This window comes from Bufo gargarizans, chromosome 3, assembly GCF_014858855.1.
Source record: "Bufo gargarizans isolate SCDJY-AF-19 chromosome 3, ASM1485885v1, whole genome shotgun sequence".
NCBI classification, from domain to species: domain Eukaryota; kingdom Metazoa; phylum Chordata; class Amphibia; order Anura; family Bufonidae; genus Bufo; species Bufo gargarizans.
Window position 1 is genome coordinate 270501995 of NC_058082.1, and position 12363 is coordinate 270514357.

The following is a 12363-nucleotide window of genomic DNA, read 5'->3' on the forward strand; positions in this document are numbered from 1 at the left end:
TTGGCAGAAAGGAAGGAACTGGTTACAGGACAACTTTGTCCTGATGCAGAACCAAAAACGGGGGCTTAGCAGAGAGCGCTGCAAGCTTGGAAACTCACAGTATGTGATGGCTACAAGGAAAGCGACTTTCCAAGAGAGAAGGCGGAGGGGGATCTCCCAGGGGGGTTCAAAGGGGGACAGCTGCAGAGGGTCCAGAACTAAATTGAGGTCCCATTAAGGGGTAGGCTAATGGTAAGGGGGTGCCAGTCTCTTAACACCCTGGATAAATGTATGGACTGCTGAGATGGAATTCAGGGGCGTTGAAATAAGATGGAAAGGGCTGATAACTAGCCTTTGAGTGAGCTGTATTGACCACACTGAAATTTGTGTGGGTATGGGTATGACATGATGGGGACCTAGGGGGAGGAGATCGAACCCTGGAGGACGACTGAACTAGGGAAACTGACATCAGCAAAACAAAATTGGCAAATAGTTAAGAGATAGCAGGAGGCATATAGGAGGGGTGGGGGGCTTTGTCCCTATTCCTGAAGTCCAGCTTTGGTTCCAGCAAGATCCCACCACCTCACAGGTCGCTCCCTTTGGTGAGGGAGGACCGGTGAGCTAGGTAGAGAAGATCTGAGGCTGGCGGTGGAGGATTTAGTGGTCCTCCACGCCACCTTTACTTTGTTTGAGGGCATCCTGTGGTGCAGCCAGGTGGGTAACCGGGGCATAATTCCACCCTTGGCCCAAGTGCGAGAAAAAAAGCAAGAACTGCAGAGCAGATGTCTGCCTCCTACGGACACGAAGATAAAAAATGATTAGCTCAGTGTCTGCAGGAGGGGTATAACTGGTGGGACACTTTTTGCTTAGTGTCCACCTCCTAGTGGCAGCAGCTGTATTCAAGGTCTTTGCTGTGTTCCCCAATGACACAGATGAGAAAAAGATAGAATATGTCCTATTCTTGTACGTTTTGCGGACAAGAATAGGCTTTATTACAATGGCACCACAAAAAAAGATACAACACGGATGGCACACATATGGTCTTGTGAATGCACTGTAAGAGCTTACTTAAAGCTCAAAATGCATTAGTGGATGTGTTTTTTAACTTTCCTACTTTGTGTCTTCATTGAAATACACATATAAGTAAAGATTTAAAGCCGTGTGCTGGAAATACATTTCCTTCCTTCCTGATATGTACCCATGTGATATGGCATCTGAATCTACAAAAATGCAATCTATGCCTCCGATACTGTCTACTTTGTTGCCAGTTCTACATATTAGAAATGCAGAATCTGGTTTTAGGTAACTACTATTATGTTTAGTATTTTTACAACCGCACAGAGAAAAACTGCTCTGTTTTTGCATTTTTGGCCATATTATCTTTAATAATTACAGAAGATATTAAATCCAATTTAAAGGGGTTGCCTAACATTTAGAAAAAAAAAGTCTACTTTTTCCAAAAATATTGCCATTCTTCATATCTTTGGCATGCCACGTTTTTAGTACAGCTGTCAGTCTGTAAATGAGTAGAATATCTGCACTTGTTGATAATGTTTTCTCCATCTTTTAGACAAACCGAGACCTATCTTCAACTCCAGAAGAGGGGCCACAAGTACTTACAAATGAGTCGCCTGAAGATGAGGACGAGGTAGCATCCTCTAGTCTTTAAAGCTGTGGTTTCTAGCCACAATTCTGTTATGAAGTTGTATTACCAGCAAGCGGGAACGCTGTTATAGTAGTATTAAAAGCCAAACTGAATGACTCCCCTCTGTAATTCATTCTTCTACTCACAGTCCACAGACTCGGAAGAGATCCTTGTGCCTGGAAGGAGAGCATCACTCTCAGACATCGGCAGCGTGGATGACATTGAATCCTTGTCTGTGCGCCAGTTAAAGGAAATTTTAGCCAGAAACTTTGTGAATTACAAGGGCTGTTGTGAAAAGTGGGAGCTAATGGAACGTGTAACCAGATTATACCACGAGCAGAAGGATCTTCAACAAAAAGGTATCAATGGTTTCAAGGGTTGCATGAGATGAGAACATGGCTGCTTTCTTCTAGAAACCTTGGGTTGTGTGTGGACCTGCAGCTCATGCCCATTCAGGAAGAATAGCGCGGTGTCTGGAAGAAGGCAGCCATATTTATCTCCTAACTTTTAATCAGAAGAGCAGCTATTCCTTATCTATATTCAGAGCGTAGCGAGGCATTATCCATCATAATTCCCTTTGTAATTACCTAGCAATGTAATCACATGCTACTACCTTCTCTTTAATTTTGGCACATTACCTACTTTTCCGTTATTTCATTGCTTGTATGACCCCATACGGTAATTTTCCCATTATCCAGTTATAATGGTATCATGCCACATAATAGCATAGCGGGAGTCTAAATGCTAATTACGGAGCTTATCTGCTCTTTAGAACTGTAAATTGTACAGCGGATTTTCAAATTATTACTTGTCTTCTTTCTACCTTTCAACTTCAAAGAACAGCTTTCCTTTGAAGTCAGAATCTGCCAGTCCTGTAATATGTTTCTTGTATTTTTTTTTCTCCTTCATAGTTACCATGGGACAAGAAGAAGGTAACAACCTAGCCATACCTAATCTGCGGTGTCACCGTCACCTTTCTAACCGACTATATCCCTTAGTGAGAAGGATTAGACAGGGCAATTGAGTGTCATGCATAGCTGACGCTGAGATGCTGAGCCATCAGGGCACTTGTTGCAGGTCTTACACAGACATGTATTTACAGAAGGGTAAAGGAACAGAGAGATTGAATTGTGCTTGATCATGTCCTTGGGTGGCACACAACACGTAGACGGCTGCAGCAGTTTATTATATACATCCATCTATCTAATGTATGAGGTAGGCTGGTGTAGGAACGCTGTAGCATGGTCCTGCTAGAACTGCTCCATTCACCCAACATCCATAGTCGGGCACTAACAGTAAACCAGCGTCTTAGGGTTCTACATCCCTTGTGGCTAAAGGTGGTATAGTAGCATCTATTGTCAGGGTGACATCACTATGTAATTGTCCTTAGCAACTAGCGCAATCATTCATAAATGATGTAAATATAATATACACAAAGGTGGATGCCTTATGGAACCTCTGTAGCTTGCTCTACAGAAGTAACCATATTTAAAGGGGTTGTGCAGTGACGTGATATTGATGATCTATGCTCAGGATAGGTCATCGATATCAGATCAGTGGAGGTCTGACTCCCGACACCCCAGAGACAAGCATGCAGGTAAACATTATCATTTAAAATAAAAAAAAATTCCCTTCTTTATTTATAAATGTATAAAACCTTACCATTATAAGGCAGTAAATGTATTTCCCATTAACATCTTTGACTATGGCCATATATTGTCCAGGCTAACATCAGTCCACTAGTCATTGGGTGGCCCATCATCATACAGTATATACGTTCTGTGGTTGCGCCCTGGGCAGAGTTTATTTTATGAATTAATCTAGGGTTACACTGAACCTTCAGCGCATCAATTATGGATTTTTATCACTACGATTATTGCATGTATGCTGCCGTTTGAGAGCGTAAGTTAATTGTATTGTTGTATGTATTATAAATGTAAGTGAGGAATCAATTTAGATCAGTAGTTTTATTGTCTGCACATTAAAGGACACAGCCGCCGAGCTAGAGTGAGCAAGTGTATGTGATGCTGAGTCTGATTTATGTCATTTTTATCTTCATACTCTTGTATTCTGACACTATGCTCCCACAAACCAGCAGTAAAATGCACTGAGAGGACTGCTCTGTGAGTCCTATCCATTATGTGCATGAGCATGGGAGTCCTCTCCATTATGTGCATGAGCATGGGAGTCCTCTCCATTATGTGCATGAGCATGGGAGTCCTCTCCATTATGTGCATGAGCATGGGAGTCCTCTCAATTACTACTGGTTTGTTGGAGCACAGTGTCTGAATGCAAGAGAGTATGAAGATAAGAATGACATAACCAGACTCGGCATCACTTACATTACACAACGTCCTACTCTAGTTTCAGGGGCTGTTTCAGAGCTGATGGAATCCCTTTATTCTCCATCAGCGCTATAGTGCCGGTCAGCGGCCTCCTTGCTTCAAGTCAAGGTAACCACGCCCCCTAACTGTCCCCTCTTGCCTGAGAGTGACGGCCTGCAATGCGGCCGCGATTCCCCAAGTCTCGCGCTGCCGCTGTTAGCCGGGTTTTAGCGGCGCAATGCACATGCGCGAGACTTGGGGAATCGCGCCCGCACTGCAGGCTGTCACTCTCGGGCAAGAGGGGACGGTTAGGGGGCGTGGTTACCTTGACTTGAAGCAAGGAGGCCGCTGCCCCCTTGACTTCAAGCAGGTCGGCACTATAGCGCTGATGGAGAATAAAACTGAACTTATGCAGCATCAGACAACAGGATGAAGCATATGATTATTAACAGGCTGCGGGCTACTACGAGGTACTGCTGGGGGATGTAGATGCATTTTTGAGGTGACAGGTTCCCTTTAAAGGACAGTCAGCAGATCTGTACCTATAAACCTGGCTGACCTGTTAAATGTGCGCTTGGCAGCTGAAGGCATCTGTGTTGGTCCCATGTTCATACGTACCTGCATTGCTGAGAAAAATTATGTTTTAATATCTGCAAATGAGCCTCTAGGAGCAATGGGGGCGTTGTCGTTACACCTAGAGGCTCAGCTCTCTCTGCCACTGCCTTGACCTCTGCACTTTGATTGACATGGCCAGGCAGAGTAAACTTGATCACATCTGACTTCTCCTAAAGTCAAAGTGTTGTGGAAATGGCAGTTGCGGAGAGCAGAGTCTCTAGGTGCAACATACAACACCTGCATTGCTCCTAGAGGCTCATTTGCATATATCAAAACTTCATATTTCTCATCAATGCGGACATGTATGAACATGCGACCAACACAGATGCCTTCAGCTGCCAAGTGCACATGTAACAGGTCAGCCAGTTTCATCTAACGATGTCCTTTAAAATAAAGTAATATTAGTTATGATTGCTCAGACCCATTATTGCTGTATGTAGGTGGGTGTCTACTCCAAGTACAGTTCAGTACAATTATTTTATCTACAAGCAGCAAATTCAGACTGTGGCCAGGCTGCCAATCTCCATGATGACTAATTTAACAGCATACCGTTTTAGTATGGTTCATGTTTTAGCCGTCACTCCTTTTGAGAGAACCTACGTAGTAAGGAAATGTGGAAATTCTGGTTCTCAACGTTCCTTCTTCTGTGAAGTCATGTTACTTACACGTGATTGTTGTCTTTCAGGCAAGTTTTGCCCTGCCGGTGATGAAAACATATGCAAGGTCTGCATGGATTCCCCCATCGACTGTGTCCTTCTCGAATGTGGTCACATGGTGACCTGCACAAAGTGTGGCAAGCGTATGAGTGAATGCCCAATCTGCCGTCAGTATGTAGTGAGGGCAGTACACGTCTTCCGATCTTGATACAGCAGCAAGTCGTTGAGTTATCATATATCATATCAATCAATCAATACTGGATGAAGCCAGAGTTAATGGTTAATGAAGCACCAAACCAATCCTCAGTTTTGAATGTTTTTTCCCCCCAGAATTTCAGTATGTGGCACATGAACCTGGCAGTTCTCTGTCCAGTGTGTGTGCTGACCAAAATGTATGGTACAAGTTAAACATGCAACTCCGATTTCGACATGATCAAGTAGTTAGTGCCTTGACGCTATTGCCTAAGCCATTTGTTGTTTGCTGAGCTTTCTTAAAGAGGTTTTGTACCGGAAATATTTTTTGATAGCCCAAAGTTGGATACAAATGCCCTTGACTGGAGAATGCCACATTTGCAAGGTCTTGTTTTTGGATACAAGAAGTTACCAAACCTGTACTATTTCTATGCAGTTACCTTTCTTTTAATTAGGGGAGTAATGAGTCTAATTCTCTTTTAATTACTTATTTTCACTTGTATTTGCAATGCAAGACGCAATATTCATTATTATTTTTTTTTTTCATAATGGTAAAGCGCTTACCATTTGTGGTGCTTTATTATATCCACTTCAGATCTTCTCTCCAAGAACTGTATCTATCGTTAACTCTTCAGTAGTAAGACCTTCCAGAATGTGGACTCGACGGCTGATCAATCCTTACCTTCCTGTCCGATGCTGCTTTACATGTACTATTAGGGATGTTTCTTTACTAAGCACAAGGAAGAAATTATTTTTTAAACAAATCTGATATTTTAATATTATTATGTTAAAAGCTGATAATTATGTGAACAGATTTTAAGAATGTACAGATTTGTAAAAGTGGTAAAGTGCCTTTTTACATAATCCAACCTGTATAATGCCCACCCTTGGATATGAGCCCCCTTGGCCACAAGGCCATAAGCAAAAGAATGCTCAAATTGCACATAAACTAGAAAATAAGGCCATTTAGAGGGGGGCTGTTTAAGCTAGGGGGACATCAGGCACTGTAAGAATCCAAGCATTTCTTCATATAAATCATACATAGCCAACGTCTTATGTTGTGAAAGCTCATACTGAGTACAATATTCCAACTGATATGGTTATTGAACCTTTATTAGCAAGGCATGGACCAATCTTGCCTTTCATTGCAAGCACTGCTTTCCACATGGACCACAAACATCTTCAGTCGTCTTCTTAAAGGGCACCTTTCAACAGATTTGTACCTATGACACTGGCTGACCTGTTGCATGTGCGCTTGGCAGCTGAAGGCATCTGTGTTGGTCCCAGGTTCATATGTGCTTGCAATGCTGAGAAAAATGATCCTCTTGGAGCAAAGGGGGCACTGCCATTGCACCTAGAGGCTCAGTTCTCTGCAACTGCTGCACCCTTTCCACTTTGACAGGGCCAAGTAGGCATGATAACATTTACACTACCTGGCTTTGTCAGCCAGTGTCATAGGTACAAATCTGCTAACAGATATTTTTAAGTCTTCTCTTAACCAAATTTACATACATGAGCAATAGGGGTGTTATATCTAAAGGGGTTTTCCAGAAATGTAATATTGATGACTTCTCTAGAGATAAGTCGCTTCGTTATAATACGGTATTGAGATTTGTCTTCATACAGTATTAGAACGTATGGGCTCTGAGAAGCCAAAGTAAGTTATTCACAAAGTCGTGCAAGACTTTGTTGAATAACTTCGGTAATTGATTATTACAGTGAAAAACCTTGGAACCAAACTTTGCTTTAGTTCCAAGGTACCACTCGGAACCAAAGCAGAGTTCGGTTCCAGGTTTTGAAGTGGTTTTTCTATGTAATAATCAATTACCAAAGTTATTCAATGAAGTCTCGTGCGACTTCGTGAAAAACTTACTTCGGCTCATCGGAGCCCATACAGTCTAATACTGTACGGAGACTAATCTCTGTACAGTATTATAATTTTTTTAAGCAAAGCGGCTTCAGATATAGCAACCGAAGCTTGCTTCGCTCATCTCTAGCCTTCTCCCCAGGATAGGCCATCAGTATCAGATAGGGGTGTGACCCATAGCACTCCGACAGAAGCTATTGTGTATTGGCAGGCCATGCCTCACTTGAATGGGTGCAGCGCTGCAGTAACCAGCCATGGCTATTACACAGTGTGGTAAACAGCTCATCTGTGGGGTGTGCTAGAAGCCAGACCCGGTCAATCCTATATTGATGACCCTTTCTAACAGTAAGTCATCAATATTAAAATCCAGAAAATCTTCTTTAATTAATTGAGCTGCGTAGAGCTTTGTAGGTTGCAAACCCTGGTCATAAGCCAGTGATACTGCAGGATGTATGACCAGTATTGTGTAGAACAATAGATCTCGTATGTAAGCAATCTTAAAGGGGTTGTCCGAGTTTACAGCTGAACCAGGACATACTTCAATTTTCCCCCCGGCAGCCCCCCTGACTTGATCATCGGAGCAGTTCATGCTCTGATGCTCTCCTTTGCCCTGCGCTAAATCGCGCAGGGCAAACGCATTTTTTGGAGATCCAATGATGTACCGGGCTCTCCAAGGGTCTGCCAGAAAGCCCGGTGATGTCACCGGCACTGATGGGCGGGATTTAGCGCTGCCCTAGTCAGTAAAGCCTCCGCCCGGCAGTGTGTTATGATAAACAAAAGAGCCCGTGCCCTGCGCGATCTAGCGCAGGGCAAGGGAGCGCATGGGAGCATGAGATGCTCCGATGCTAGCCTAAGGGGGGCTGCCTGGGTGAAAATAAGGGTATGTCCGGGTTCAGCTCTGGACCCGGACAACCCCTTTAAGGGCTGTTTTACACGAGCGGATGCCGTGCGTGACATCCGCTGCGTGAATGACAGCCAAGACCTGATGCAGACTGCAGAAGCACAGAGCATTAACATGATTGATAATGCTCCGTGCCTCTATGTGATCTAAAGTTGTCACTGCGATTTCGTAGTAAAGAGATCACAGAGAGGCACAGAACATTATCAGTCATGTTAATGCTCCATGCTTCTGCTGTCCGCATCGGGTCTTGGCTGTCATTCATGCAGCGGATGTCACGCACGGCATCCGCTCGTGTGAAACAGCCCTAAGTCAGTCTACCAGTATGGACAAGTACATCAGAGATGAGCCAGTGACTCTGATGTTCTCAGCTGCTACATCTGATCTCACTTAAAGGGCTATACCATGTAACTGGACTAATGGGTGCGGTGCTTGTTATGCAACAGCCTCTGTGCCTCTCGCCACTTAAGAAGCTTTATAACATTAATAGATTCCTAATTGCACTTCGAGCGGTGTTATTTTTACATTGAAGAGTTCTGCTTTTTGTTGTTTTTAAAAAAAATAAAGTTATATGATTATCAAAAATGTATAATCTTTGTTTTTTAACAAAGAAGATTGTCACTGAGCGTGTGTTCATTTAAAAAATGTATTATTTTTTTTGAATATACTAACAGCATTTGATTGAACTTTCATTGGATATATTGCATTATTGACTGCACATTGAACCCTGGACAAGAGGTTTCTGAGAAGAAAATAATTAATTGTTAAATACAGCAGTGGTTACCTTTTGAGTTTAACCCCTTAAGGACACAGCCTTATTTCACCTTAAGGACCAGGCCATTTTTTGCAAATCTGACCAGTGTCACTTTAAGTGGGGATAACTTTAAAACGCTTTGACTTATCCAGGCCATTCTGAGATAGTTTTTTTTCGTCACATATTGTACTTCATGACACTGGTAAAATGAAGTCAAAATTTTTTATTTTTTCATAAAAAATACCTAATTTACCAAAAATTGGGAAAAATTTACAAATTTCAAAGTTTCAGTTTCTCTACTTCTGTAATACATAGTAATACCCCTAAAAATTGTGATGACTTTACATTCCCCATATGTCTACTTCATGTTTGAATTATTTGGGGAATGATATTTTATTTTTTGGGGATGTTACAAGGCTTAGAAGTTTAGAAGCAAATCTTGAAATTTTTCAGAAATTTACAAAAACCCAATTTTTAGGGACCACTACAGGTCTGAAGTCACTTTGCGAGGCTTACATAATAGAAACCACCCAAAAATTACCCCATTCTATAAACTACACCCCTCAAGGTATTCAAAACTGATTTTACAAACTTCGTTAACCCTTTAGGTGTTGCACAAGAGTTATTGGCAAATGGGGATAAAATTTGAGAATTAAATTTTTTTGCCTAATTTTCCATTTTAACCCATTTTTTCCACTAACAAAGCAAGGGTTAACAGCCAAACAAGACTGTATCGTTATTGCCCTGACTCTGCCGTTTACAGAAACACCCAATATGTGGCCGTAAACTACTGTACAGCCACACAGCGGGGCATAGAGGTGCGCCGTTTGGTTTTTGGAAGGCAGATTTTGCTGGACTTGTTTTTTGACACCATGTCCCATTTGAAGCCCCCTGATGCACCCCTAGAGTAGAAACTCCATAAAAGTGACCGCATCTAATAAACTACACCCCTCAAGGTATTCAAAACTGATTTTACAAACATCGTTAACCCTTTAGGTGTTGCACAAGATTTAATGGAAAATAGAGATACAATTTCAAAATTTCACTTTTTTGGCAGATTTTCCATTTTAATATTTTTTTTTCCAGTTACAAAGCAAGGGTTAACAGCCAAACAAAACTCATTATTTATGCCCCTGATTCTGTAGTTTACAGAAACACCCCATATGTGGTCGTAAAATGCTGTACGGGCACACGGCAGGGTGCAGAAGGAAAGGAATGCCATACTGTTTTTGGAAGGCAGGTTTTGCTGGACTGTTTTTTTTTTAAACAATGTCCCATTTGAAGCCCCCCTGATGCACCCCTAGAGTAGAAACTCCAGAAAAGTGACCCCATTTTAGAAACTACGGGATAGGGTGGCAGTTTTGTTGGTACTAGTTTAGGGTACATATGGTTTTTGGTTGCTCTATATTACACTTTTTGTGCGGTAGGGGAACAAGAAATAGCTTTTTTTGTTATTTACAACAGCAATACCTAATATGTATACAATTTTTTTAATTTATGTAAGTTTTACACAATGATTTCATTTTTAAAACAAAAAAAGTTTGTGTCTCCATAGTCTAAGAGCCATAGTTTTTTCAGTTTTTGTTTTTTTACGGTGGTCATCTGAGGGGTTAGGTCATGTGATATTTTTATAGAGCCGGTCGATACGGATGTGGCGATACCTAATATGTATACTTTTTTTTTTTACACAATGATTTCATTTTTGAAACAAAAAAAATCATGTTTTAGTGTTTCCATAGTCTAAGAGCCATAGTTTTTTCAGTTTTTGGGCGATTATCTTGGGTAGGGTATGATTTTTGCGGGATGAGATGACTGTTTGATTGTTACAATTTTGGTGTACATGCGACTTTTTTGATCACTTTTATTACCTTTTTGGGGAAGTAAGGTGGGCAAAATTTCAATTTCATCATAGTTTTTTATTTTTATGGCGTTCACCGTTCGGGTAAAGTAACATGACCGTTTTATAGATTAGGTTGTTACGGACGCGGCGATACCGAACATGTGTAGGGAATTTTTTTTTTTTTTCATTTTTAATCAGTGATAAGTGTTTTTTGATTTTTACATTTTTTTTTTTGACCCAGACCCTCTTGGTTCTTGAAGATCCAGTGGGTCTGATGTCTGTATAATACAGTACAGTACCCTATATAGGGTACTGTACTGTATTTTACGTACACTTTGTCTGAACAGATCTATGCCTTTAGCACCTGAGAAGGCGTCCTGTTGCCATGGGAACCTTCCCCGCCTGCTCAGTTGTGGCCACAACTGCGCAGACGGGGAAGGGTGAGGACGGGGCTGGCGGGGGCTGTCTGGGAGCTCTCTTCCTCTCCCATCGGGGGGCTGCAAAGGCACAGCAGCCCCTCGATCGGAGAGGGAGGGAGCTCCCTGAGCTGTTAACCTTTTCCATACAGCGGTCTGTCCGATTTTTCAATAGGAGGCGGGCGGGGGATCGCGATTTCCCCCCCCCCCCCTGCAGTAAAATCATTCGGGGGGGGGGGGGGGGGGTGGTGTGTGTGAGATAAATATATATTTTCGGCATACTAAAGTTTCTGATCGCCGCGGTCAGGGACCGCGGGGATCAGAAACCGCAGGTCTGAATTGACCTGCGGTTTGTTGCGATCACGGACACGCGCATTTAGCCGAGGTGCCTGCTCAATGATTTGAGCAGGCACCTTGTTCTGATCACAGCCGGCCGGGCGGCAGTGATCGGAACAACACATGACGTACCGGTACGTCATGTGTCCTTAAGGACTTGGGAAACATGCCGTACCGGTACGTCACGTGTCCTTAAGGGGTTAAAAGAAAAGAAAAAAAGTTGCACCAAGTTTTAGGTTGCAATCTTCAACCCTTCCTTAACTTACCCTGATATTCAACCTGTTCCTAGTTTCAGACTTCTTTTATAATTTCTGTGCCTCTAGGATTCTGCTGTCTACACTAGCTCTCATGTACCAGCACAGCTTCACAGTTGTAAAGCATTACCCCTCTAATACAGTCGATGAGGGATCTTCTCTCCCAAGTACAGATGTGGGAACATGATGCTGACTGTGCAATGGCTCCTCCTGGTGATTCTGGGGTCGGGTTCCCTTCTTTCTCTGCATAGCCAGGGTCATACATGGATATAAGACATGATGTTATGATGCTTGTAGTGTGCTTATTTGTCTTGTTTTCAAGGATAAATTAGGATACTCGTGGAGGGTATCCCCTCTGCCCTATAGATGAGCAAATTGATTTGTTCATGAAAACAGTCCTTTGGCAGCGAGGGGCTATCCTTGGTTGACAGGGCCAGGCATCTTGTATCTGTGTCGTTGCGGCTCAAGTGCAGACGCTGTGCTGCTACCAAAGCAGCGACTGTGCACGCACCACCACCACCACCACATTTCCAGCTAGGGGAAGCCTCTTGAGCAGCTAGGACAACCAGTTGCTGCTCAAGGGCTGC

General features: G+C 42.7%; 1 protein-coding gene across 4 annotated transcripts in view; it reads left to right on the top strand.

Moving 5' to 3' along the window:
• The window catches only part of RFFL (ring finger and FYVE like domain containing E3 ubiquitin protein ligase), a 61917-nt gene extending 54843 nt beyond the window's left edge, over positions 1-7074 (top strand). For all 4 annotated transcript variants that reach the window (XM_044286277.1, XM_044286278.1, XM_044286275.1 and 1 more), the window contains exons 4-7: positions 1550-1627; positions 1773-1983; positions 2536-2556; positions 5249-7074. In XM_044286277.1, coding sequence (XP_044142212.1) covers positions 1550-1627; positions 1773-1983; positions 2536-2556; positions 5249-5427 — 489 coding nt within the window. In that variant the 3' untranslated portion in view covers positions 5428-7074. The remainder of the gene's footprint in view (positions 1-1549; positions 1628-1772; positions 1984-2535; positions 2557-5248) is intronic.
• The last annotated feature ends 5289 nt before the right edge of the window (positions 7075-12363 follow it).